The 24,310-nt window shown below is 43.4% G+C and overlaps 1 protein-coding gene across 1 annotated transcript; it reads right to left on the bottom strand.

The window, feature by feature from the left end:
• Positions 1 to 3,317: 3,317 nt before the first annotated feature.
• Positions 3,318 to 23,625, bottom strand: htr7c (5-hydroxytryptamine (serotonin) receptor 7c). The gene is made up of 2 exons (XM_071519669.1): positions 23,159 to 23,625; positions 3,318 to 4,056 (listed from the first exon to the last, which is right to left on the bottom strand). The coding sequence occupies exons 1-2, from the start codon at positions 23,623 to 23,625 to the stop codon at positions 3,318 to 3,320; spliced, it is 1,206 nt and encodes a 401-aa protein (XP_071375770.1).
• Positions 23,626 to 24,310: the final 685 nt, after the last annotated feature.

Genomic DNA, 24,310 nt, shown 5'->3' with positions numbered 1-24,310 from the left:
ATTTTACATGGATTTCCAATGTTGGTGCGGACCCTGTCGACATCTATTCAACGTCAACCTGTCTCCTGTGTTTCAAGTGAATTATAATGAAATTAAAGCCGCAGCAGGTGAAGTTGGAAGGAAAACAGGAAGACTAATGCACTTAGCCCGCCTCTCCCCTCGCTCTCCACCCACCGGGTCGCTGATAATGAGACAGCTGATTGACAGCTCAGAGCCAATTGCCCTCCTGCTCCACAGGTTGCTACAACTGGTCAGATGGCACAAAATTAGCTTTGAAAGGAAATAGCAGAGCAATGGCGCTATCATTTTGGCAAGTATATTACATATTATCTTCTCATTTATGTTCACCCAACATGAGGATTACTTTTGCTGAATTCAGACCAAATGTCAACTCATACAACCTGCCTACAGCGATTTTAAACTACACCTAATTGTGTTGGGAACCCACTGGATCTACTTTGAGTACCACTGCTATACACTGTTTTTTGTACCCACCTAAACCATATTCTCCACTAACACCATCTCTCCCTGACCCCATTGCAGTGAACTGTAGACAGGATGCACAACACCCAGTTCTATACTTTGAGCCTCAAATGTTTGGGCCCAACCAAAACCAAAAGATTTAGTTTAGCTTTTGTGAGCTTGAACCTGACTAAAGCAAAAAAAAACTGCTTGATAATTTTGCTAATAACACTATTTTTTTTTTTACATTTTTGTACCTAAGCCCAACCCAACACACTTATTATGTTGGGAAATTCAGTCCAATCCTGAATCTGAAAGGACCTGATGGGCTTAGGTCAGGTTGGTCTGAATTTCCCAACATAATAAGTGTCCTTTCTTCTTCTTTCAGGTTCTTTCATATTCAGGATTGGACTTTTTTTTTGTAGTATTTATTACACCTGGTGAGTTGCCTGACATATCATCATATTTACAGGAACAGCCTGAGACGGTTACACACACTGACACACTAACACCTGATAGCTGCCCAGGATTTCTAGTCTTGTACTTTTGGTCACTGAGCAGCTCAACTGGCACTGCTGAAGCTTCAGCGCCTTGCTCAAGGGAACCTTGATGGGTTGTTGGGGTGTTACTCATTCCAACACAGGGAAGTGAATTTTATCCCCACTGGTCTGATGAGTATTTGAACCGGCGACCTGCTGGCCACAAAACACAAAACTCTCCCAAATGTCTCCCTCACCCTCTGTCTCTGCAGGACAGCTCCAGTCAGGATAGCAGGCAGACAGCTGTCACCTAGGCTCTGAATAAAAGATTATGCTCCGAGCAGACGGAGAATAAAGGTGTCTTTTTTTTTTGGGTCACCATCCTCAAACGCGTCTCCAGAGTCCCTGCAGTTTTGTGACGGCACTTTTTTTTTTATTTTTTTTTTATTGTACCACTTCATTAAGGAACACCATGAATGTTTCAAAGGCATCGAACGCGCCTGAAGGTGTGTCTTTTCTTCCTCACGATAGACCTATCAATCAAGTCGGCTAGGATGATGAATTTTGTACAGCACACTGTGTGCGTCAGCCTTTTGACGAGGATGTGTTTTATGTAGCTAGAAAGCGAGGGGGACCTTTGTGGATTGTCTCCTGCAAAAAAACCTCTTCTGAATGAAACAGCCTAGATCTAGAGAACGGGGACTACACCTTTCAACCAGTTAAGTTCACATGAATGCACACGGGACCATCCGAGGTCACCGACATAGGCCACAGTGATATTTCAACCAAGTGTTGCTTTATTTACAAAGTGATGCAACGCTCTGCCACTTCTCCAGGTTTTCGTCTTTCCGGAGGCGGTGGCAAAGCGGTCACACAAGAGCGATCACAAAGCAGTCGCAGATCGACTCCACACAAATAAATAATAGTCACTTACAAAACAACGCAAGGCAGCGGTACGTCCGCTTGCGGGAAATGTACAGTATTCTCCAAAAATCGAGGTAGAAAAAAGCACACACCGCTCGAATGATTACATTTGACGTGGGTTGGTACGGGTCACGGAGAGAGTTCAGATCCTGGTAGGAGAGGGAGACAGGAACGCCGTCGACAAACCAGTGGATCCAAAGAGTTTCTTGATCAGTGAGACCGCACAGTTCAGTTCGCTGCGTCAACTGTTGCAGCGAGACATTTAAAAAAAAACGAGTACGTCAGCAGCCAACTGTGACATGAAACGGATCGGGGTAACATAACAAATCGGAGAGGGAACCAAGTCCCACGGTATCATGGTTTCTGACAGGCATTACATATTGATAATACAACTTGTGTGATGAAGTGCTCGGGTGAAACATGGTACAATTTTAATCCGACTATGTCACTCACGATGCGAGATTGCTCTCATGATTAATGTACACACTTAGCATGTCCGACAGATGTGTTTCATGCAGACGCCGCCGAACTTAAGTCCTTTCAGTTTCTCTCGTTATTCTTTTAAGCGACAGTCACTGGGATTTCATGAATGGGAAATGTTCAAAGATGTTTTTCCGCCCGCCCGCCCGCCCCTCGTTCCCTTGGCATCCAATTCTATTACAATTTAAATGTTTGCACTACACTTAAGGGTACTCAAACTGAGTGTTCCTGTCGTTGAGATTGTTTCACTTATTTCATTCATGGACTACAAACTATGCCTGAACTTAGTGTTGTGACTAGTTTAACCTTCAAATTGAGTTATGACTGGAGATGAAGTTATACAAATAATACCTCATCTTGGTCATATGGAGCATTTGCCTCCAGTGGAAAATAGATTTATGTGTACCTGCGCAGACCATGATACAGCTCAAAAAGTCTTCACCTTCCGGTTGAAATTAATCTGGAAAGAGATCAAACGCACGTTTCAATGAAGACAACATTGTGCCACAATACAATGGTTAATCCTTCTCGAGCATCAATTTAGTAAATGTACAGAAATCAATTTGCTTTCTGCTCCCTTTGAAAACCCTCGAATCATTGACTGTGTTTGCTTGTCATTTCCTTTGTCACTACATCATCCTACCATAAATCCGGAGCCCGGACGGAATTGTGGCATATGCACAAAAGCAGTGTCAACATGAATAGCCCATCAAGTACGCTCTATGATTTTCCTCCCAAAATAGAATGACTGAGTCATACAGACACTGAAGTGATCGCGCTGTCTCTCTGCCTCTGCGGAGGGGCCAGAGAGCCACTAACAGTGACTCCCATTCTGTCAGTCTGTGTCTTATCTACAGGCCCACTGTGCACAGGTCGCCCTTTAAGCTCCAAGTGTACAAGCACAGGGGCAGCGTTTTCCACTTTCTGAGAGTCGCTCCAAAACAATAAAGTATGCTGCTAAACTCCCACTCCTTACACCTTGAGAGCCTCGTGCACGCCCACGGCGGACAGTCGCCGGTTGATGTTGCGATAACGACAGCGGAGTAGGTCACGGTAAGTGGAGCGCAGGTCGCGGTTGAAGAAGGCGTAGATGAAGGGGTTCATTAGGGAGTTGGCGTAGCCCAGCCAGAGCAGCGTGCGCTCCAGCCAGATGGGCACGCAGCTACACTCCACTCCGCAGATGAAGGGCCTGGCGGTGGACAGGATGAAGAACGGCAGCCAGCACACGGCGAAGACCCCCACGATCACCCCCAGCGTCGTGGCCGCTTTCTGCTCCCGCTTGAAGATGGAGATGTTCCGGCGCTCGCGGCTCAGCAGGCGCGACAGGGCGGCGCACTCCTCCGCCACGCCGGGCGGCTTCAGGCCCTGCATGCGCAGCGCCTCGTTGGCCACCGTCTCCAGGCGCTCGCGCCGCGCGAAGTCGGTGAAGCGGTGCTTGGCGCCGCTCTTGCGGGCCGCCCTGAAGATCTTGTAGTACATGACCAGCATGACCAGCATAGGGATGTAGAAGGCTACGGCTGTGGAGTAGATGGTGTAGCCAAAGTCTTGGCTGATGAGGCACACGCCGGCTGTGTGGACGTTCTTGGCCCAGCCGCAGAAGGGGGGCAGGGTGATGGAGGCCGACACCAGCCACACTCCCAGGATCATCTTGGCCATCAGCTGGCCGTTCTGCCGGGCCGGGTAGGTGAGGGGCCGTGTGATCCCCAGATACCTGCGAGCAGAAGAGAACAAAGAAGTATTACTATGTATAGCACTAACGTCCAGGCTGCTTGTCAGCTTAGTATAATTCCTCTCTTAAAGGTTTGAAAGTACCTTGATGTGTGCTCTAAAAGCCTTTTAATTTAAATACAGTCGCTTAGTTATCTCAGCAACGGCTCGGCTGGATGGCCTCTTAATCACAAATGTTGCGCCCCAACGCTCCGTTAAAGAGCAGAAAGCCACAGCCTGTCTTCATCATGATCACACCGGCGTGCAGTAGCATCAAATTCATATTCATTCTTTTCAGAGAGAGGGCCATTTCAATAAGAGGTCGTGAGCTCTAAGAGTTAAGCCCCGTCATTGTCTGGAGGGCCATTAGCTCCTTTTCTTCGGGCTACAAGAGCTTCACCAGGAGGACAGAGAGCTATCAATCAAACGGGCAGCTCTGTGGTTTCAAATAGCAGCTGGAGGTGTCAAACGCCAAAGAAAGATAAAGTGAGGTGCAAAAGGCTTGAAAGGGTACAAACTGGGAAAATAGCCAGCGCTCTCAAGAAATGATTGAGGTGTATATTTATATCTGAGCGCGTTTTGACTGTACAGCCTTGATTGGCATCAAAAGCCACACTGATGAATGCTTGAGAGTGCTGCCTATTTTTCTAGTTTCAGCTCTATTGTTAATCACAAGATGAAAAGCTTTGGGGAGCATTGGCCAATTCACCCAGCCCACAGCTCTTTTGCATGTTGCTGTCACCACAGAGCTGTGGTAATCAAGAGGTAAACTCAGGTCAGTCAGTCAGGGTGAGAAATTGTACTTTTTATTTACAGCTGTTAAGAAAATGATTTTTATACAAATTATGTCTGGTATTTATTGTGCAGTATCTAATTAATAAAAGGAAGTTAAAGTTCTATTATTGTGAAAATTTAACTAGAATGATGAAGCTTTGCACATTAGCTGCAAATTTTCACACAACTCCCACAATCCTCATTCAGAAACAATTATATGGTGCGCAAATGCCAATGTACTGAATCTTGTTTACTGGTTTACATTCGCCTTAGAAGACAGGCTGTTATTAATCAAAATGGCAGCTCTACAACATCAACACAATTCAGACAGTGTCAGGTTGTCACACGGGAAGATACACTAAACTGACTCTGAAATGCATCCCAGTCATGTGTCACTGTCTTAACTCTCTGGCGCTTGCCATATTGCCCATGCTGTGTGACAAACCCCACCATTTGGCGCTCCAAGCACATTAACGTTTATGTGCAAATATGAAATACTTGACCCAGGTCTTCAGTTTGCCACATGCTAAAGGGTTTTTAAAGGGAAAGAAAAACCACCCCACTGTAGTCCATCATTCATGCTGCAGGCTATAGCTTGTTAGCAACTGACAGCACAATGGCCAAACGGTATCGATCAGAATCAGAATCACTTTAATTGGCAAGGACAATAAGGCTTTGTTCACTCAGCAGCTGAAAGTGTCCAAATAGGATTTTTTTTCTCTCACGTGTGACACAGATCTGATGTTTTCTAATTAGAGTGAACAGCAAAAAGCTGCATGGAGTCGCATTTTTTCAATTCCGATCTGGATCACATGGGTATGTGGTAAAAAAAAATTAAAAAAAATCACATCCAAAGGCAAGTGACCTACCAGACTTGTATTTAAACGATCTAATCAGAATGTGGCAGCATTGCCATGACAATAAGTAAATCTTACATCATTCACCTGAGACAATTGACAATGACATTGACGTGCAGAAACATATTGACAGCTTACAGAATTTCACAGTATATACATCACAGTAAACACACGGACAAGAGGACATTACATTCTGTGCCAGACAATAGACACTAGACAGTACATATATATATATACATTTGCCATACTGCTGTGTATATTCAGGCAGGATGGAAAACAATAGGGTTGCAGCTGTAGAGTGTAGAGAGTGACTTTTCAGCTCCCATTTAAGCTCCGCTGCCATGCTGTGCTGCCCTCTCCTTCTTTACAGATCCCCCGGTTAAGGCTGCTTGTTGTGCTCTGTGGGTATTACATAACAAGCAGTGTGTATCCAATCCCCAGCCCTGCAACCACTGCTCACTGCTCAGCCTAGCTTACAACCCGCGCTTAAAACGTAGTTAAAGCTTCGCGGAGGGGCCGGAACACAGCCAGGCGCGCGCCGTCAAATAGATACAAGGCAGATCTCCGGATGGGTACACACTCCATGCTGTGGGAATTCACGGGAATACATAATGGATACACAGTAATGCAACACTCCTCTTTGAATGCATTATTCAATGGGAGAGGTGGTGGTGGTTAATGGGGAGGAGGGGGGGGGGGGGGGGGGGGCGTCTCTACAACCCGTGACTCATATTTGGCCTTTTACAAGAGAGAGCCATTTTTAGAGGCGCTCTCATTGGCTCCGGCATCCTCTCACCATCTTCACCGGGAGAGAGAGACGGCTGCCAGGTTGGGTGAGACTGTACGCATTTTAACACTTCATCACACAGGTCCCTGCATGTATTATCGCAGGATGAGGTGACGCAAAAAAAACCAAACACGGCGCTGGCTGTTTATCGGATCTGTTCTTTTGTTCATTTTGAAGTATATATGGGATAAGACGAGATGAAACTTTAGCGATCCCTGTGGAGACATTAGGTCACTGCGGCAGCAAGTAGTAATAGGATACAGAAAATAAATATATAGCATAGCAAATTGAGGGTCATATAGACAGACACAACCAACAATTTCAGCAGTAGAACATGCGAAGTACAAATGTATGAAGTACTTATGGAGGCAAAGAAAAACAAAATTATGTAAAATTTGAGAATATAACAAAAGAAACTACAAAAGAAAGTAAGGGAAAGGAGAAAGAAATTAGAGGCATATGTGAATATGAGGACAAACACCATGCAAAATTATAGCAGATTGTACAATATGCTTCAACACATAAAAACCACATGGGGAGGCGCATAGAAATCCCAAAAAACAATGGCAACTGGCTCTAATCGCCTTCCACAAAACAACACGCACCAAGCAGAAACAATGAGACAGAAGGACAGCTCACTTGAAATGAGGAGCGAGTCGTTGTGTTTTTCTCCTATCTCAGGAGGATTTGGGGCATATCCACAGTTGTACCGGCCCCCGGGGATTACTCTGCCGCGGACAAACAGTGTGCCTGAGTTAATGGAGAATTCCATTACTTCCGCTAGGCTACCAGCGAGGGCACAGTATAAGTGAACTATTTTCTGCACATCCAAACCGGCCCCGGTGTCGGCAGCGGTCGGCAGTCATCTCCAGGAGCACCACTCAAACCTTTTATGTCTGAGAGGGGATACGCAGTGAAATATTTACCAAGCTGCGGTGGAGATGGGTGGCGAGGTGGCAAATTTAGAACAGTTCCTCCTAAAAAAGAGAGAAACAGGGGGGGGAAGGGAAGTCTGCTGAATTAGTTTGTTCCCACAGAAAGTCTGGAAACCGGAGAACGGCTCGTTCCAAAATGGGTTTTATCTCGTGGAGATGTTTATAAATCCGATGTCACTGCACTTGAGGGCCGTCCAAGACGAGCATGTGAAAGAGCGAGGTGTTGCCCATTTTAGGGAGAATATCTTTTGTGTTACAGTGTGTGTGTGTGAACGAAGCGGGTGCTGAGACGCACACGTCGTCTGAGATCAAACCATTTTTCTTGAAGAACTGTCTCTTCCAGAACTGAGAAGTACAGCGCCACTGTGGTTTTTTTCATCCAGCGGTCAGTAGTCTGTATTTGCGGCTTTCATGCTTGGTTTGTTTAACATAAAGAGAGTGGGGCTGCTGAAAAGTGGGGGGATCTGTAAACACCCAATCCATGGCTGAGAAAGAGCATTTTAATCACACTGCTCTTGTTGGACTAAAAACGGGTATCTGCAAAATGTGAGAGGCAAAGAATGCTTGTTTTCTCATTGACACCCTTGTATTTACAATGGGTTTTTAACAGGTTTCAAGGGATAAAGCATTGTGAACGTAATAAAACACAGAAATGACCATGTGAACTTTCATTTTAAGCAAGGAGTACTGACAATACAGTACAGTAATTATCTTAGCTGCCCCAGACTGAAGAGTTGCTGAATCTCTCTGATAACAGAGAAAGACCTTGGTCCTCAAGGAACGCTTTGGAAATCCTACACTCTCTCTGAGAAACCTCAGTAAGACAGAATTTGAACTTCTAATGTCACATAGCGAGCTGCACAACAACATCAGTGGAGCTGTTACTTTCCCCCGAAAGGAGAAACCAAACGAGGAAATCCCATCTGTTTCATGAATGAACCAGGTTCTGTTATTTCTTTTCCTCTCTTTTCTGGTCAAGTTCAGGTTAAAATAACTGAGCGAGGAAGGTCACTTAGTGGCAGAACATCTTTATCTAAAATAGACTCTTGCATAAACATCCAAAAATGAGTCATGCCTGGACAGACAGGTTCTTCTTCCCTGAGATTTGTCGTCTACCTCCAGCCACCCGACCGCGGCGGCCCAGGCCAGACCGGGGTCAAATGGTCTTTGTAAATAATTCATGCCATTTGTTTTAACCTACTTGGAGTGGCAGATGGTTGGGGATTGCTACACAGGACAGTGCGATGCTCACCAGAAAGTTCATACAGTCAAAAGTAGAAAAGTAGTTTGAAAAGACATTTGGCATCCTCTTGGGCCAGTCCACATCCTGAGTGAGCATACCACATAATGACTACCTAACATCACTAACCCACACTACAGCAATATATCATAGACAAAGAATTCAATATATCACAATACAAATGTGACAATGTGTATCGTGGGGCAGAAAAACTAATCACAACATTTTATTCTGCTGTAGTAATTACAAATGAAACCACTCTGCTTTCTGTTTTTTCAATTCATGAAAAAAACATTAGAGGTGTCTGTATCCATGACAGTCAGAGAAAGCACTCAATTATTACATTACTTATCAAGACACTCACAGCTGACACGCATACAACTAGCACTAAGCTAGTTTTCACTTGTTTATTAATGACAGCATGTCCTGAAATGAATCAAACTCCACAGACAGATGTTTCATTTACTATTTGCAGCCTGACAGCTTGTTTCACTTCCAGATTCAGAATCAGAAACACCTAATTCACCAAACATGATATACAGGACATGTTCTTGGTAACCATGATGCAGAGACACAGTCAACTTAAAGAGTTTCATAGTACAACCAAGTCAACTTTGCTGGAGTCCCAAGTCAGTCTCAAGTCTTGAGGCTCAGGTCTCAAGTCAAGTCCCAAGTCTAAATGAAGATTACCAAGTCAAGTCCAAGTCCAAGTCAAGTCCATGTCATTAATGTCAAGTCTCAAGTCTAAATGTAGAACAGCAAGTCAAGTCAGAACAAATCAAGAGTCCAGTATCAATTTAATATCTTAAAGAAAACTAAATATCTAGGACTTTTCAATGCAATATGGTTTTAATAGGATAAAAACTTGGTAAGAGCATCATGAGTTTGATTTCTAGACTCAGTTTCAACTTCAATAAATTCAATCATTCCATACAAATTCAGAAAACAGAATTTAAATTCAGTCGTCTGCTGGAACAAATCTCATCACTTTCAATCCAAGTCATTTACACAAACACAAGATCTCAAGTCAAGACTTTAGAAACCTTTTCAAGTCATCAGAGTACAAGTCAAAGTCAAGTCTTCTCTTCATGCATCAAGTAAAATCTCAAGCAATTCAAACTGTGACTCAAGTCTGACTCGAGTCCAAGTCACGTGACTCGAGTCCCCATGTCTGGTACAAGGACAACAGGAACACATACAGTGCCAAGCAACAGTGCAAGACAAACTTTAAATATCCCTCTATATGTGAATTGTTGTATTTCAAGACAGTATTTTGGAAAGGAATTCATTCAGTGTCTCTAAAATACGGAGGATCCAGCCTTTTAAAAGGATTGTTATTTGTCCTCTAAGGACATCCATTAGCAACTATCCTTTTAAAGTGCCAAGTGTTGTTTTAACTTTGTTTTTGTTAATTATTTTGAAAGAGTAAAAGCTTTGCAAGAGCTTTTTTTTTAAATGGCAAATATCTCATTTTGGAATAAACTTGTCATGTAATTCTCTATGTACACAATAGCCCATATTCATCCATGGTCCTTAATATGGGCCAGGGTCTGGTACTGTAGGTCCCTTCATAGACCAATTTCCACAATAGGTATGTATAGTTGAAGGACACACCTATAAACCCTACTTGTACTCCTCTGTCCTAAGTACTGACACCTTTATGATGTCTCTTGTATTTCCTCCTAATTGCTGTAAAGCAGTGAAAGCAGTCAGCATGGATGTTTTATGGCCTGAGCAGCGTAGCACACCACCTGTGCCTATCTGTGCTTTACTGATTCTCACACCAATAGAGATGATGGGCAGCTATTAGTGCCTAAGTGATAAATGATCCATTTATCCCCCCCCCCACACACACACACACACACACACACTCCCCAACCCTCCCCTCAACCGTCAGAGTGTCCTTGAGCAACACACTGAATACCTTACAAGCTAGAATAGAATAGAATAGAATAGAATAGACCATGAAAAAACATATGCTTAAAAACACCACCACCATACAAGGCAATACAGTAGCACCACAAATGATGGTCAGTGCAAAACAGCACAGTGCATATGACAATCACAGATAAAGCTTTGTGCAGTTAAAGTGATTCCGTCTGCTTTGTTAAGTAGGTCATCTGCACTAGGCAAAACAGACCTGAAAGAGGGCATTGGGTTGACATAACACACCCTCTGGCGGCCATAGTGAAGGTCTTTCTTCTTAGGCAACCATGGCTGTTAACAGCTTATTGTGCTTCTAAATATACAACTTGGCTGTCTCAACAGTATTACAGTAAATAGCCAGGCTTCATTTCTGTGCTGTATGTGACCGGTGACTGATAATTTCACCACTGATGAATCAAATCGATTTTGTGTTTAGATAATGAAAGCTAGCTTAACGGCACGAGCACAATGTTTGGACACTCTGTTGTCGAACTGAGGGAAATACAAATCACTATACAACAGGTAGCCTATAGCTTTACTTTTTGACGAAAATGTGGAATTGAGATAGCCCATTGTATTTTCAAACTGCAGTGATTCCGGTGGTTAAACGTAATTTCCGCTAAATGACAACAGTCGAATTTAACAGTATTGTCAAGTATTGTGTGAATGGTAGCATTACGTAAAAAAAAGCGCAAAGGCAATTTTACAGGTTTCATGTGTGAAAGGGGCTTAGCTAAAGTATCTAGTAGAAGCTAGTGTTAGTAGTGCTAATGGCATGTTAACATTAATACTGGTTGCTTTGCTAATTAGTCTGCTGGTTAGTTAGCTAGCTAACAAAACAAAAAAAACAACAGTTTGTTCAGGTTAACAGTTCAGAGGTCCAAATTCACTACAGTTATGCTGCGAGGACAATTTCCGCATTTTTTGCATCTTAGTTGCTTTAGCTAAAAACAAGTTTTTATCTTATTCACTAAGAAATGTATGCAAATCAAGTTCAGGCGCTAACAAGCCCTCAGGAAAGAGCACTGCGCAAGCAAATAGCCCCTTCATCACCACACATCACCCACCACCAGGCACAAAGTGTGTGCTTCAGCTCTAACACTAATCCACCAAGGCTGATACCCTTGAGTCCTAAAGCTCATTTATAACTGGAGTGTTGTCTGATCTATTTTTTTCAAGGATATAGTTATTTTAATTTAAACAAACTAAGAAACACAATACAATAAACAAGTGAAGAAAGGAAATAAGTGTTAAAAAAAAATTAATGATTAAATAAATAAATACAAAAATCAAATCAATAATTCTCTGTCCTGATTTAAGACGAAATACAATCTCTCTTGCTTCCTGACTTGCTGGCCACGATGCCTGCATCCTGCAGCAATGATAACAGCCAGTCTGAACGGACAAGCGCTTTGCACAGAGTCTTTACGCCACCTTTCAAAGGAGCTTATACTGTATGTGCTGCAATAATTTGGGTTGAGTTGGTGTTGTGAAGTGTTAGTAAATTGGGCAAAATCTGGATTTTCATGGCCTCGCCTACAAATAAATATTACGTGGGCAAAATAATGAGATTTTACATATGCATGACCATGACAGGCACAAATAGGCTTTATTTTTGACCAGCGCTCTTAGGCAGCTTTCCACTCACTGAGCACTGTTGGTGAATAGCATGATGTTCTGATTTGGTTATTCTGGTGATATAGCGAATAGTGAATCTGAGTGTATTGGAGTTTGCAGCTAAATTTGGAAACAAATCTGCTATTCACTTTTACTTATAACATTACTGAATGGCTCAATCTTTTTGAGATATCTCTCTTTTTTTTTTTGGCTGGCTGTTGTATATTTAGACATTATTTGCACAGTCAATTCTCCAATGGACCTCCATTCGATTTGTGAAGCAAAGCCTCTACAGACTTTTTTCTCTACCAAGGGTATTAAATGCGTACATGCATGCCTCAGAGGGATATGCAGAGAAAGAATCCTAATATGGCGTGTGAAGTGTTATTACTGCCCACTATACATCTCCTGCTGCGGGTGGCATCCCACTAAAAGCTCCAAAATCTACCGACTCATTTAGCGAGGCCCTAAAACGCTTCCTCAAATATTAATGAATGTGCTAACTCCTCATCATTATACAATGACTAAAGTGTATTGGTGGAAGCGGAATAATTATGCGCCGGCGAGTCTGTCGTCCTCTCTTTTCCCTGTCATGATGGTGTGAGGGAGCGAGTGTGAAGAGCCCTTCCATCTTTGTCACCTTCCCCTCGGCTCTATCACAGAGTGCACTCTCTCTCTCGGAGGACGCCTCTGAAGCTAAATAAGCTGCGAGGAAGTCTCAGATGTTGGGGGAGGTATGTAATTCTCCGCTTCCTCTGGTTTTACTTCTGACCTTTGAGAGGAGATGTTTAAAGATTTTAGTTACCACGGAGACCACAGGCAGCTCCTCTTTTTTTTTTCCTCCTCTTTTTTTATCCGACTCACTTTCTTCCAATTCGGCAGCGAGCCAACAGTTAGTAGGCTATAGCTGAGGAGTCCGTGCGGCCCATTACATGTGATCATTTCAAGGCTCGCTGAATAGAAGAGGACAGTGAGGAGGAGTTGTATCCGACTTGTTCCTGAGTCATTAGGCGGTGCCATGTAAAATAAAGGCCAATGTTGAGGTCTATTCTTGGGGGGTTTTTTCTACCTCCTAGTCTTTTACTGACCTTTTATTTTGGGACAAGAAAATATCACGGACCTCTGTTGTAAAAAAAAGTTTCTCTCTCTTCCAAGAGAGAGAAACGCTAGTATTACTTTCATATATCTGGATGAATTCTGGGGCGTTTTCTTATGCACGCACAGAGAAAACATTTGTCTCCAATGTGTAGTTCTGATGCTTTCCAATTCAAAGATATATTTCTCTTTTCATATTTCTCTCTCTTTTTTTCATTCTAAATCATATTTTCCAGAGTCTTGGATATTTCTGATATTGCCCTATAGACATTAGCTATACAATACTTGAAGATATTTATTCTAAAACACTATATATGTCCATTTTGAGAAAAAAACATGGCTTGGAACATATCATTCAATCTTCAGTAACATACCTCGCTTTTAAAATGACCGGAATTAGTCGCAAATTGGTGCTATCAACAATGGAATCATGTCAACAGTGGATATTACATTACACTCTCCACTCATAAATCTTAGTGAAAGGTATATTGAAGATCAAATTTGATATGCATATTCTGTCCAGTGTTCCGCAAATATAGACAGTTAAGGCACGCACCTCTCCCTAGCTTTATCTATGTGGAGCAACGGTTGCCTCACCTCAGTATTTGAACAGTGTATCATAGTAACATCCGTGTCTCAACAAGGAAACAGACATTTACAGCTGCTGGTTCTTGGTGAAAAGGCAAACTGCACATTGATTCTTGCTGCCACGGGTTCCCTTGCTGTTGTCCTCCACCCCCACTTCTCCACCGAAAAAAAGGAAAATAAAAGAACCAGGATTCAAGGGATTTTGTACTATCTTTGACTTATTTTTATCTATAGGGCATCTAAGGCCAGAGAGGTTGTGTGTGTGTGTGTGTATTTTTAATGGCCAATAAACAATCTAAGTCTCTCAATAAACTAATACTCTGTAAAACAAATGAGAAAAATGTACTATGGAACTGATGTTTCAAGCAAAAAGGAACAACAGTGCTCTCACCCATTCCTTACATCAGCAGCGGTTATATTAACGTTTTCAGGAGAAGACACTAAATTGAATGTAATTTGATTTCGTACACCAGACCCTGACGTACATCAGAACATCAGATATGGAGGAGGAATCTATGTTCCTATTCGTGCACAGCGTGATCTAACCAGGCAAACTATGACTGATGACAGGAATATTCATTACGAGAGCCATTTCGCTGCTGTTTATCTCACATATGAGCAGGGAGAGAAAATTAGGAGAAATTACTCAGCCTCTTTGTCTTTGCAAGCCGTAACATGATTGTAAAATATTTGTACATTTCCAGGATTCATCTCTATGGCAGGCTAATTTGAAACATAGACAAACAAAATATCATTGCAGGTGAGCAAACAAAAGTGTACAGTGACACCATGGCACCAAAGATAACACTGATCTTGTAAAGTCAAGGTCAGTGTTGAGGCCACATCAATATATCCAGTGACAATGTACTACATTGCAATAAACAGCGTGGTGAAATAATAGAATTCTTGAAAGCTATCTTTAGTACACTAACACTTTAGCATACACTATGTTGAGTGATAGTAGGTTCCATGCTAACACTTTTGCTTACACTATGTGTGAGCTCCATAACACTTTAGCATAAGCCATTATATCTCAAAAGTGAGAAATTGAGAACAGCATCTCTCAAGCTAAATCGTAAGTCATTTTAATTAGATGTGGTCAAGTCTGGCAGTTGTGCGTAGGAGATTTACACAAAATATGATAGCCTAATGTACTGTTGTTAACTACCAGGGACTACTTTCCATGTTACCATTAGCTTGTGTACAGCTAAAATTCAACTCAATCTCAATGTCTCAATCTCAACGTAGTGTATGCTAAAGGGTTAGCATGGAGCATTCTATCACTCAACATAGTTTATGCTAGATGTGATCATTTATTGTTGGATTGTGGCACAGAAAATGTTCCATATTCCAGTCGGTCAGGATCAAACAACTTCTCAGTCTCTAGTCAACATCTAGGCCAAACTGCTCATGGCATCCAGTTCTCACCTCGTGCTGCACTGATGAGTAAGAGTAAGCAGGGAAATTCCAGATCTGCCATCACTATGGGCAGCGTAACAGAAATATTTCTATCGTACGGTAGCCTTGGATGATCAGTTTGAGAATTGAGTGTGAAAACTCTGGCAACTACAGAAGATCGATGCACAGTGGCAGACATATATGGAGATTGATGTGTCTGTGTGATAGAAATATGAGGCAGTTAACTAATGTCTGCATGTTCAATGGGATTTCTCTTCGAAGCGCTGCCTTTGGGAACATTATATGGATCCACAAATGCACACACACATACCACCCTAGCATACAGTGCATATACACACAAATACACACGCATGCATATAATGCTGCTGTCAGGTTAACACTTAATATTTTAAGAGACCTTCACAGATATTAAGTAATTGGTACTTAATTGGTGAAACTTGCCTTATCTATAATGGACCATGTAAACTTTCAGTTTATGTATAAACATGAAAACCACAAAAACTCTGTGTGTCTCCAATCTCTCAGCTCCGTCAATAGGAAACTCATTATCCCACTGCTCGGTAAACATTTTTCTGCCCTTTGTTCATTCTAGATGAATAATGGGACCCCACCTTTGTCATGCCAAACACGAAACATGATTTATGCCACTTCTACCGGCACCATTCTGAAACTCAGTCAAGAATTTGGCCTTTTCTTTTTCGTTTCCCCGGAGATTACCTGGGGAAAGAGGGTGACAAGCTTGGTGCAAGGCAATAAAAAAATCTGATCTCTTTCTTCTGATGGGTTAGAAACTAATCCATCATCCTTCATGTCAAATGTCTTGCACAGCAAAAGTGCAACATAGCAATGTTGTCTCCACAATTCTCAGGAATTGAGAAAACAAAGCCTACTGTGTGTCCTCATTAACACCCTGTATTTTTGAACTTGTGTTTTTCACAGGTTCCATGGACTAAAATACCATGTTTGGTAATGAATATCACTCAATTCCAGCACGAAAAAGAAAATCACAAAATTGGAGTCAGATGGTTTTTACCCAACAGGAGGGATATGCAAATTATTTAAGACATCAGCCAAATGACCCCCCAACCTATTTTTATTTGTGATGCCACTTTGGCTGGAGAATCTCTTTGGGGAAATTTGCATGTTGGTCTTTGATCCATCAATATGACTGCCACTCTTCAAATATGATGTATCACTGGATCTGGCTCAAGAGCTCACTGATTAGTTTGGAAATCTGATGAAGGGAAAAAAGACAAGCAGGAAGTCAAATCCAACACTGGTTTGACAGACTGTATGATCCATCAGTGAGCCATGACTCTGTATGCCGTTTAAACACATTTAGCAATATGATGATGATGTTTTTGATTATTTTGTTCCACTGCATGAGTGCACCATGGTACAGTGTGGTGTGTTCAGTTTGGTACAAGTGACCTAGGAGAGTGCTAGTAAGGCACCTAATCTTATTTGGCATTGACCCACTTTAAGTGGCTGCTGGTGGGACCAAACATGCTCAGCATTTGAATGGCAAACCAAAGGGCATGCTGTAGCCATACTAGACCTACTACTACTGCAAGAACTAGTCCAAACCATCCAATAATGTTTGCTTTCATAATGCAGCCTAAGACAAATGACTCCAAATCTCAAGTGGGGTAGACACCTTATCACCTTAGCTGTGTGATGACTGAGGCCAAAGGGACACTCCATGACCCTGAGTGTCCGTACTCAAAATTCATGAAAATTCATGAAAATCCACGAGGTCAAGAGACAAACGGTTTGCACTACCATTTCATTTTATTTTTCTTTCTTTCATTTTCAGCTCTCATTCGTCCCGACTCTATCTGATCAAATGAACAGTGGAGGATTTGCCTCTCGGCGCATGTGTTCCTGTAATGAAATCAGTCAGATAGTCAAATAGAATGGCGCTCTGTGGTTCATAGTACAAGCAGCGAACAGTTTAATTGTCAGTTATAAATGATTAACTAACCTGACTATTTTAATATTCCCATTTACAGTAGCTCTATGCGTAAACAGAACATGTTTGCATGGTTCGGACTCAAGCTGAATGAACAGTGATGGATTTCACATTTTTTATTCCCCCTTAAAGGACAAGGATGAGTGGCAGCATTCCTCTTCACAGTATGAAATGGATCTTTTGTGCCCTGAATTTAACAAAGCGGTTGTTATCGCAGGAACCCAAACTTCAGTGTAATATCCCACTGCATATTACAAGGACGCGCGTTTCGTCCCGTTTTAGCATTCCTCGACAAGCGCGAACCGCCTTTCGATCTGGACCGCGCCGGCTCCTCGGGAGATGTCCGATCCCTCCGTATTTCAGCGTCGCCGTGGCACTGCGGCAAGGTGGACGACAAGTCAGAAGTGAATAGAGCCCGAGAGAGTAGAGCCGAGGCGTCACATCATATTACCTGAGGACACGTCAGCCAGGTCAAGTCATCTGTGTCTGGTGCTGCGGGTGGATGTTCCCAGCTGCACATAACAAGTGCTGTCTCTCCTGGGACGAACTTGCTCACCGACCTCATAAAATATAATCAAATGTAGAGGACAGGTGGAGTTTGACACATCAGCGGGCGGCCAGGCTGTCAACGGTTGCCGAAGCTAATCCTGGTGCCATCTAAGTGTCCTCGCTAGTGTGATTTCCTCCCTCAAATCCCCCCACGCAAGGTTAAGGGTGCGATCACACCTACGGTTCGTTTCCACTGCGGTTCGGACCAGAGTGGAAAAGTTCACTTTGTTGCAGTTTTGTATTTGGTTCTTTTAGGTTCTCACTCGCATAATAATAACAAAAGTCACATGGACTCATAAGTAGCTTGTTTATTGGACAGTTTTGGTAACCTGTCATGCTGCCAGGTTAGAGAGTTTGGCAGCAGGGAGAGTCAAAACAAATCTGATCCCCGTCCCTGTAACTCTAGCTAAGTATGGGCTTGTCTGCGCTCTTCTTCTCTGGTGTTCATACCGGTTACTGTAAAAACACATGAAGAAATGGCTGAATATGAGCATCAGTCCAGATATCATTTTGTTAAGCTTTCCAAGCATTAGGGACTGCTGGCTATCAGATGTCAACATCCGCCTGTTTATACCCATAATCCCTTGCATTTTGGGGTTGTTTACTGTAGTTGGTTGGATTACGTTCTCACTCCTAATGAACCGCACCACAGTTCTCTAGGAAGAGGACTGAGACTCACATTTCCAGGCATCTCTGAGTTGGAATGGCATTGTTCTCACTTGGCCAAACAAACCAAACTATAAGAGTAAACACTGGCTGGTGTGAGTGGCAGCCAAGGAGCCTATCTGCTGCTGAAAAGTGTCTCAGGACTAAATTAGATTGTTGGCGTCATCACAGAGGGACACCGGCCCACCTGATCCCGGGAAAAAGGGGCATCTGTATTTTAAGCCAGACCCATATCCATCCTCCATCCACATGTTCATTGAGACTAAGCCAGTGTGTTTTGGATTTGCAAATTTAATGAGGGTCTGTCTCTTGCAATAGCAAGCTCTTCCATTCCCTTTAGTTCCATCTTTTCTCAGACAGCTGAGGAACTATAGAAAAGGAATATCCGCTGTTCCGAATGAATCATTCATATTTTGCTTTTGAATTATTGAATATACAACATATTACTTTCGGTGGGGGTAAAAATTGTCTCAAGAGCACCAGAGCAACTAACTTTTTAGGGAAGTGGGCAAGGGTGAAGCTGAGCTTTTGACAAAGGAGCATGCTGGGATACCTGTGAGGGAATAGTCCTACATTGTTTTGGACAGGAGGCCATGCCATAGAAATGGGAATCTAACTTCTCCTTCCTACAGCTCACAACACCAGACAGGATTTATTTTTTGCTGTGACTGAGTCAATGCTGCGGTACGTTAGGTTCATTTTGTCGGCAAGCATGGAAACTCCACTTGAGGCGATCAGAGGTGATGAATGGGTACTCATCCATAAGCACGGCTTTCACAGCCACAAATCAGCATCTGCATATACAACTTCAACACCGGTGAAGTGCATTCCTCAATCATTTTGAAGTGAACCAGGCTAAAGGACGGAAAGACACCAGTCTGCTAACAGCTTGGTCTTATACTGTTGAGAACTGTTACTGAACTAAGTTTTACAAGTGTAGTTTGGGAAATAGGAGTAGTGGTAGCACACACATCCATTGTCCTTATCTAGGACAGGTGCTGGACGGAATCCAGTCCAATTAAATGGTGAAGTACAATGCACACACTGCAAGTTTCCCTTCAGTTCTTTCTAATGCATTAGAGAATTGACATTTGGGAAATAAACAGGCTGTAGTTTGGACATCAGCGTCTCTGAATGCATGCAGGAGTACCTTATATATATATACATATATATATATATAAATGGTATTCTTCAATTAATTGAATAACGTCGCAATACACCCTGAATGGCAGATAGCACTCGCTCCCCTGATTCAGATGATGAAAACCTGCTTGAGTGTAGGCAGTGCAGAGAGTGCACCAGTGCAAACCTGCCTGTGTGGAAGGAGTTAAGCAGTTACTTAGGGACGGGTGCCAATCAAGATCATATCCAGTGGTGATGCATTAACTGGAACTAATCTGAAACTGCCTGCAAAAATCTATGGAGTTTCGAAAATGCTATAACTTTCGATCTAGCCTCTTAAAATCAATTGAACATTTTCAGGATATCTTCAGTAAATAAACCCAATCACATTTATATAAACGTAGAAGAAGATTTCAATTCCTGCAGTATAGCCCCTTTAAAAGAAATTAATTGGTTGCTGCTGCACCAGTGTCATCTGTTTAGACCGACTCCTTAGACAAGATCCAATTATACTTGGGTATGTTAAGACCCCACTTGAGCATGGCTTACTTAACCACAGAATCACAATAACTGTATACAAATTCAACACCGCTTAAGTGCAACCCTCAGGCACTGTAAAGAGTGGACCAATGTGATGGGATATGTCCAAGATTAGTTAGTAGATCTCTCTCTCAGCATCCGTCAAAGCCTGGACGATATGAATCCAGCGGTCCCCCTACACCAGGGACCGCTCCTCCACCACCACACTGTCAATATTGGCATACATCTCCCCTGTGAAGCTAAAGGAGCTCTCGCAGAGACAATCAATAGCCAGCGCTGCAGCAGAGCACCTAGTCTGCAGGGACCATAAAGCCCCAACAAGTACATCTGATCAATGTTGAGCCTCATCTGCAGCACTCCTTACTATCAGAGCGGACAGCTTGATTTACAGATTGCGTCCTTGGGAACCCTGGATGACGGCGTGAGGGCCTTGAATACATCTAATCATGTCTCTAATTGCCAATTCCCACCCTAATGAATTATCTCTATGATTCCCGGCGTTGAGTCATACGCCAAACACGCTTTCCATTGTTTAATTAACATGAGTCTGTTTTCATGAAGATCAGCGCAAAGAGTTTTCAGGACTTTCTGTACAGTGGGTCCCACTGAAAAGCTTGTGTGGCAATGAAATCCTGGGCGATTACGTCTCGCTAATCTCGGTCTTACTGAGTTACAGTTCTCAGTTCTCACAGGCTTTTGTTGTTCTTGTGCCCAGCAAAAAAAAAACAAAACAAACAAAACAAAACAGGGAGCTATGCAGCGGCTCGACACCGGTGCGATTCGGTGGGTGTGCACGCTTTAATTTCATGGTAACAGATTCAATCGTCCAACTTCATCGTTTCAGACATGCCCGCTCGCAGCTGGGTCCCCTCCGTCCTTGCTGAGCATATGCTATGAGCAATTCACAGCCCTAATCACAGAGAATGGCCATCAGACCCGACAGCTCGCCACACTCCCACTTATCCTCCCGCGCGTAACTGGGAAAGAAGAGACATCCATCTGAAGTCGATAATCAGTCAAGGAAACATCCATTTTTCTGGGATGCTGTCACATTGACTTCGCCTCCAGAGAAATGATTTACCCATTATATGTTCTTATAAACAGTGAATATTGCTTCTCTGTGCTCCGAGGAGAAGCTATGGTTAACACTTTGGCATTGTTTACTCATTTCTACTCGACATTTAAAGTCAGCTAGGGGGATTGATGGGTGGTGTCCTCCCCCAGTGGGATGTAGCGGAATGATGCGTTATGAACAGGTTCCATACACCCGACTCATACGCTCTATATAGAAGGTCAGGTCATGCCTTCACGGGGGGAGTGAATGGCCGCTGATGTCGTGCACATCAAGCCACCCCCATCCATCCTCTCCAAACGCTGTGACCTCTGACCTGACCTCAGGAGAGCTCGAAAATCTTATTACGCTCCCTCAAGCCCATCTCTTCCCACAGCCAAAAAAAAAAAAACTCCTTCATAGCTCAGCAAGGTCGCACGTCATGTTTACCCAGCCAACTGGAGTAATAGCGATGTATCACCGCCTCATATCTGTGATCCGGTTCCTCCCATAATAGTGTTATCTCCTCAGGCGTACTTAAGTCCCTCTTGTTCACCGAATCCACAAGCAGGCAGCATGCATAATTCCGGGGTTTAATGTATTGAGGTAATAAAGCCTCGTGGGCAAGCGGGTGAGGGGGGGGAAATAATCTGATCATCAGTATAACAATGAGTCTTTGTCTTTGTTGTGGTTGCTGAGGCAGAGGAGTGAGATTGATCACTTGACTTTATTTCGCCGCAGATTACAGTGGGAGCGGTGGAGGTGTCCAATCCGTCTCCCACTGCCATCAAGCTCGGCTCTGTCACTGTGGGCAAGGACTCCAAAGACGAGTGCCTGAGATACAGAGTGGATCTCGATGGGAGGGAGTGCACTGCCTTACTTTGAGTGTAAAACTAAGCAGTTTGTTAGTCATGCATGTAGGAAATCACTGGGTTGGGTTCCATGAATTATTTTGGAACATCAATGTTTGAAACAGTGTGGCCACCAGTGTGCAAAACCTAGCTTGTGTGGATTCTAAACAGACATTTACTGAACCATCTTCAATTTGAATGCTTTATCACCATGTTAATGGCAGGGAAGCAGCCAATGGGCTCCTGTCTTTTTGGCAAGATGAAGGGATGCAGGGGTTTTTTTGTTGTTTTTTTTGACATATGAGTTGAATATGTCTACAAAGTACATAAATATATAGGATAATCAAATTAAAAAATATTAATGTTGTACTGAGACCTGGGCAAAACTCCTATTGGAATATAGTTCAAGGTATTTATGCGAATTTATCATGCTTGATTTTTAGTGAACACTTGACTTGCAGGATGACAAATCACTAAGCATGTGAATGGTATGCCACTACTTTTCGCCCTGACTCCAGCGTTAATGAACCGTGAGCGTGTATGGAGCACGTCACTGAGAGCAGGTGGGACCCGGCCTGTCCTTTATTTAGAAATGTAGGACGGTGGTAAATCATGTAAAACCATATAGCACCTCTGAGGTCGGTGGGCGCTGAACCTGAATGCGTAATGACGCGGGAGGACGGCCATGGTCTGGTCTACCAAATTAATTAAGCGTGCTATTAAATTAATCACAGTCTGATTATTCATTTTCTAAGTCAGTGGCCATTTAACCGCATCGAGGGAACCCGACAGCTTGATCTGTGGTCAGACGTTAGACTCCTAAACAGCCATTCCCTTGCGCAAAATACGCGTCTCATTTTAAACCATGAACTCTTATGTAGGCAAAAACTCGTTAGTTCAATAGTTCAGTCGACACTTAATCAGAACGTGCCCTAATTGGACTTCAGCAGCGTATAACAGAGACAGACGTGCGTCGTTTCCTTGCAAGTATTCCTACTTGCATTAAAAACGCACTACGCGCTAAAATGCGTCATTTTGGTGCCGTTTAAAAAAAAAAAATCAAACAGACTTCATCAGCTCGAGCGGGCTCCGGGCTGCCAACTTTTGGGGAACTTACCTGTCGACGCTGATCACACACAGGGTCATGATGGAGGCGGTGCAGCACATTACATCCATGCCGATGAAGATGTTGCAGAACACCTCTCCAAAAAGCCACTTGCCTCCGGTGAGGTCCGTCACTATCACGAACGGCATCACCACGATGGCCACGGACAGGTCCGCCACGGCTAAGGACACCAGAAGGTAGTTGGAAGGTTGCCTCAGTTTCTTCACCACGCACACGGCGATCACCACCAGCGTGTTCCCCATCACTGTGACCGCCGTGATGATCGCCAGCATCACCCCGATAATGATCTTCTCCGGCCGGCCGAAATCCTGTAGCTGCTCCCCGCACGACTCGTTCCACATGGTTGTGGGACTGATGGTGACGAGGACGTTGTACAGGAGCTGCAGAGTGCCATTGATAACTTCGGAGATCTCCTCTTTCTTGTTAAAAGTGAGCTCGATGCCCGAAGTATTGAACATTACGACACTGTTACCCCGGTGTGGATGCAAGGGACACCTCGCCAGTGTATTCCAATTACGCGCATATTTGATCAGTGTGTCACCTGCTTTCGGCTCCTGTCCAGCGGTTTCGGGTCCTGGTCTATTGCAAATGGCTCCACTTCAGAGCTGTCAGCAACTCACGACGGGGTTTTTCTTGACTGGTTTCTCTTTAGTGAATGATCCGCACCGTTTCTGATAATGTGCTAGAAAAGGCGCACGGTCCATCCATAGACGGCAGAGTAGATCTTTGTACGCAGAACTTCTGCCCCGAGGTAAAGAAATTAGAAAATGAAAAATGTAGCCTCTCCAGAAGTCCAGGTTCCACGGTGCTCTTCCAGTTCCATGGCAAATGTGGACTATTTAGAGTGGCGAGCTGCGCAAACTGCACCTCTCCATGTGACACACCGCTTAGGACGCACGAACAGCCCACCAACACAAGATACAGTACATACTAGCTACAGCAGTGGTTCTCAGCCTGGGGTCTGGGGACCTCCAGAGGGACCTTGACAGGCTTCCAGGGGGTCCCCAGCCAAATGAGGAATGGTTTAATTTTGCTTTTATTTTACTCCCTATAGAAAGAATGCCTAAGAATGGCTGTTTTGCACACAGGTTTCCTTCTCCAGACTGTAGTTATCACCCACCTACTGTATAGACAGTTATGTAA

This window comes from Centroberyx affinis, unplaced genomic scaffold (assembly GCF_046629955.1).
Source record: "Centroberyx affinis isolate AG114_WGS23_722 - 3 ecotype Tasmania unplaced genomic scaffold, CSIRO-AGI_Caff_v1 ptg000719l_1, whole genome shotgun sequence".
Lineage (NCBI taxonomy): Eukaryota > Metazoa > Chordata > Actinopteri > Beryciformes > Berycidae > Centroberyx > Centroberyx affinis.
This window is presented reverse-complemented; position numbering and strand designations above follow the sequence as displayed.